General features: G+C 34.9%; 1 protein-coding gene across 1 annotated transcript; it reads right to left on the bottom strand.

The window, feature by feature from the left end:
- Positions 1 to 734: 734 nt before the first annotated feature.
- LOC111606678 (dynein heavy chain-like) lies at positions 735 to 1,291 on the bottom strand. The gene is given in 2 exon segments (XM_023327815.1): positions 735 to 814; positions 1,195 to 1,291. Coding segments are annotated over 2 exon segments (177 nt in total).
- Between the last annotated feature and the right edge of the window lie 230 nt (positions 1,292 to 1,521).

The raw sequence follows: 1,521 nt of genomic DNA on the forward strand, positions 1-1,521 counted from the left end.
AAATGAGAGCCACACCATAAAAGAGGAAACTGAGAAACTGCTGGAAACAGAAAGAAAGTCTTTCAGCGATATAGCTGAAATTGCATATTATTATGAAAAAAAAAAAAACAGGACAACAACTTCATATATGTATATATATAAAACACACACACACACACACACACACACACACTTGCACCACAGCACAGGAAACTCAAATGTCAATGTGGGTACAGGGTGAATGAAAGTGGAAACAGAAACACCAGACTACAATGGGCTGCATGCAGGATATGTTGAGACGATTATTTCCTACAAAAACAACCCGGCCTTTTGGCAGGAATGAACACTGGAAAAGAAAAGCTTCATAAAACTGCAGTTCTAATAGTAAAACCACGAAGAAATACACAGTTTTATTTAGTTTCACATACCAACATGGCATACTATACCATACTACACTATATTATACCATGATGTGCTGCTATACGTACTGCACTACACCACACTATACCATAATACACTACGCTATACTATACCACACCACAATATATCATATTGATCTGCCATAGTGTGGTGCAGTATGATATAGTATAATATGCCATACTGCACCATACTACAGCAAGCTATACTACGCTATGCTATACTATGCTGCTCTATGTTATGTCATACTATATTATTCTACACCAAACTCTGCTGTACTATACTACACTATATCATATTACACTATGATCCTTTAAACTGTACTATATTATACTATATTACACTACACTATACCATACTATGTTTTACCATACTACATTATATTGTACTACGCTATACCATACTACGCTGTATTGTACTGCAAAGTATAGCAAAGTCTGCTACACAGTATATACTATACTACCACCGCCACTACTATACCATATAATATAGTATATTATAGTATACTATTGCATAGTGCAGTGCAGCATAGTATAGTGTGTAGTGTGTAATGTATCACTGTATAGTGTAGTATAGTGCACTGTGGTAGTGCATCGTATAGTATAGTGGAGAATAACATATCACAGTCTTGTATTGTGTGGTACATTACTGTACAGTGTACTTACTTCAGTATGGTGTGTGGCATAGTATAGTATAGTTCAACCTATTGCATTATAGTGTGGTACATTCTGGTGTGTAGTATAGAATAGCATAGCATAGCTTAGCTTAGTGGAGAATGTCATTATAGTCTTGTGTAGCACAGTATAGTGTAGTTCAGTATGATGTGTAGTATAGTATAGTAAAACACACTAAGCAGTATGTAGCATACTATATGCAGGTATGAGTACACAGCCATAATGCACAGCATACTACAATATTTTGTGTAGTAAAGTATAGCATACTTCACTACACATATCTTGTATAGTATAATATTTTATTACAGCCTAGTGTAATACAGTATGGTATTTAATATTGTGGAGCATGGCAATGTGTAGTATTGTAGTACAGTATAATACAGTACAATATAGCGTACAGTGTAGTATACTGTACTATGGTGGAGAATAGCATATCACAGTCTTGCATTGT

This window comes from Xiphophorus maculatus, chromosome 22 (assembly GCF_002775205.1).
Source record: "Xiphophorus maculatus strain JP 163 A chromosome 22, X_maculatus-5.0-male, whole genome shotgun sequence".
Classification (NCBI taxonomy): domain Eukaryota; kingdom Metazoa; phylum Chordata; class Actinopteri; order Cyprinodontiformes; family Poeciliidae; genus Xiphophorus; species Xiphophorus maculatus.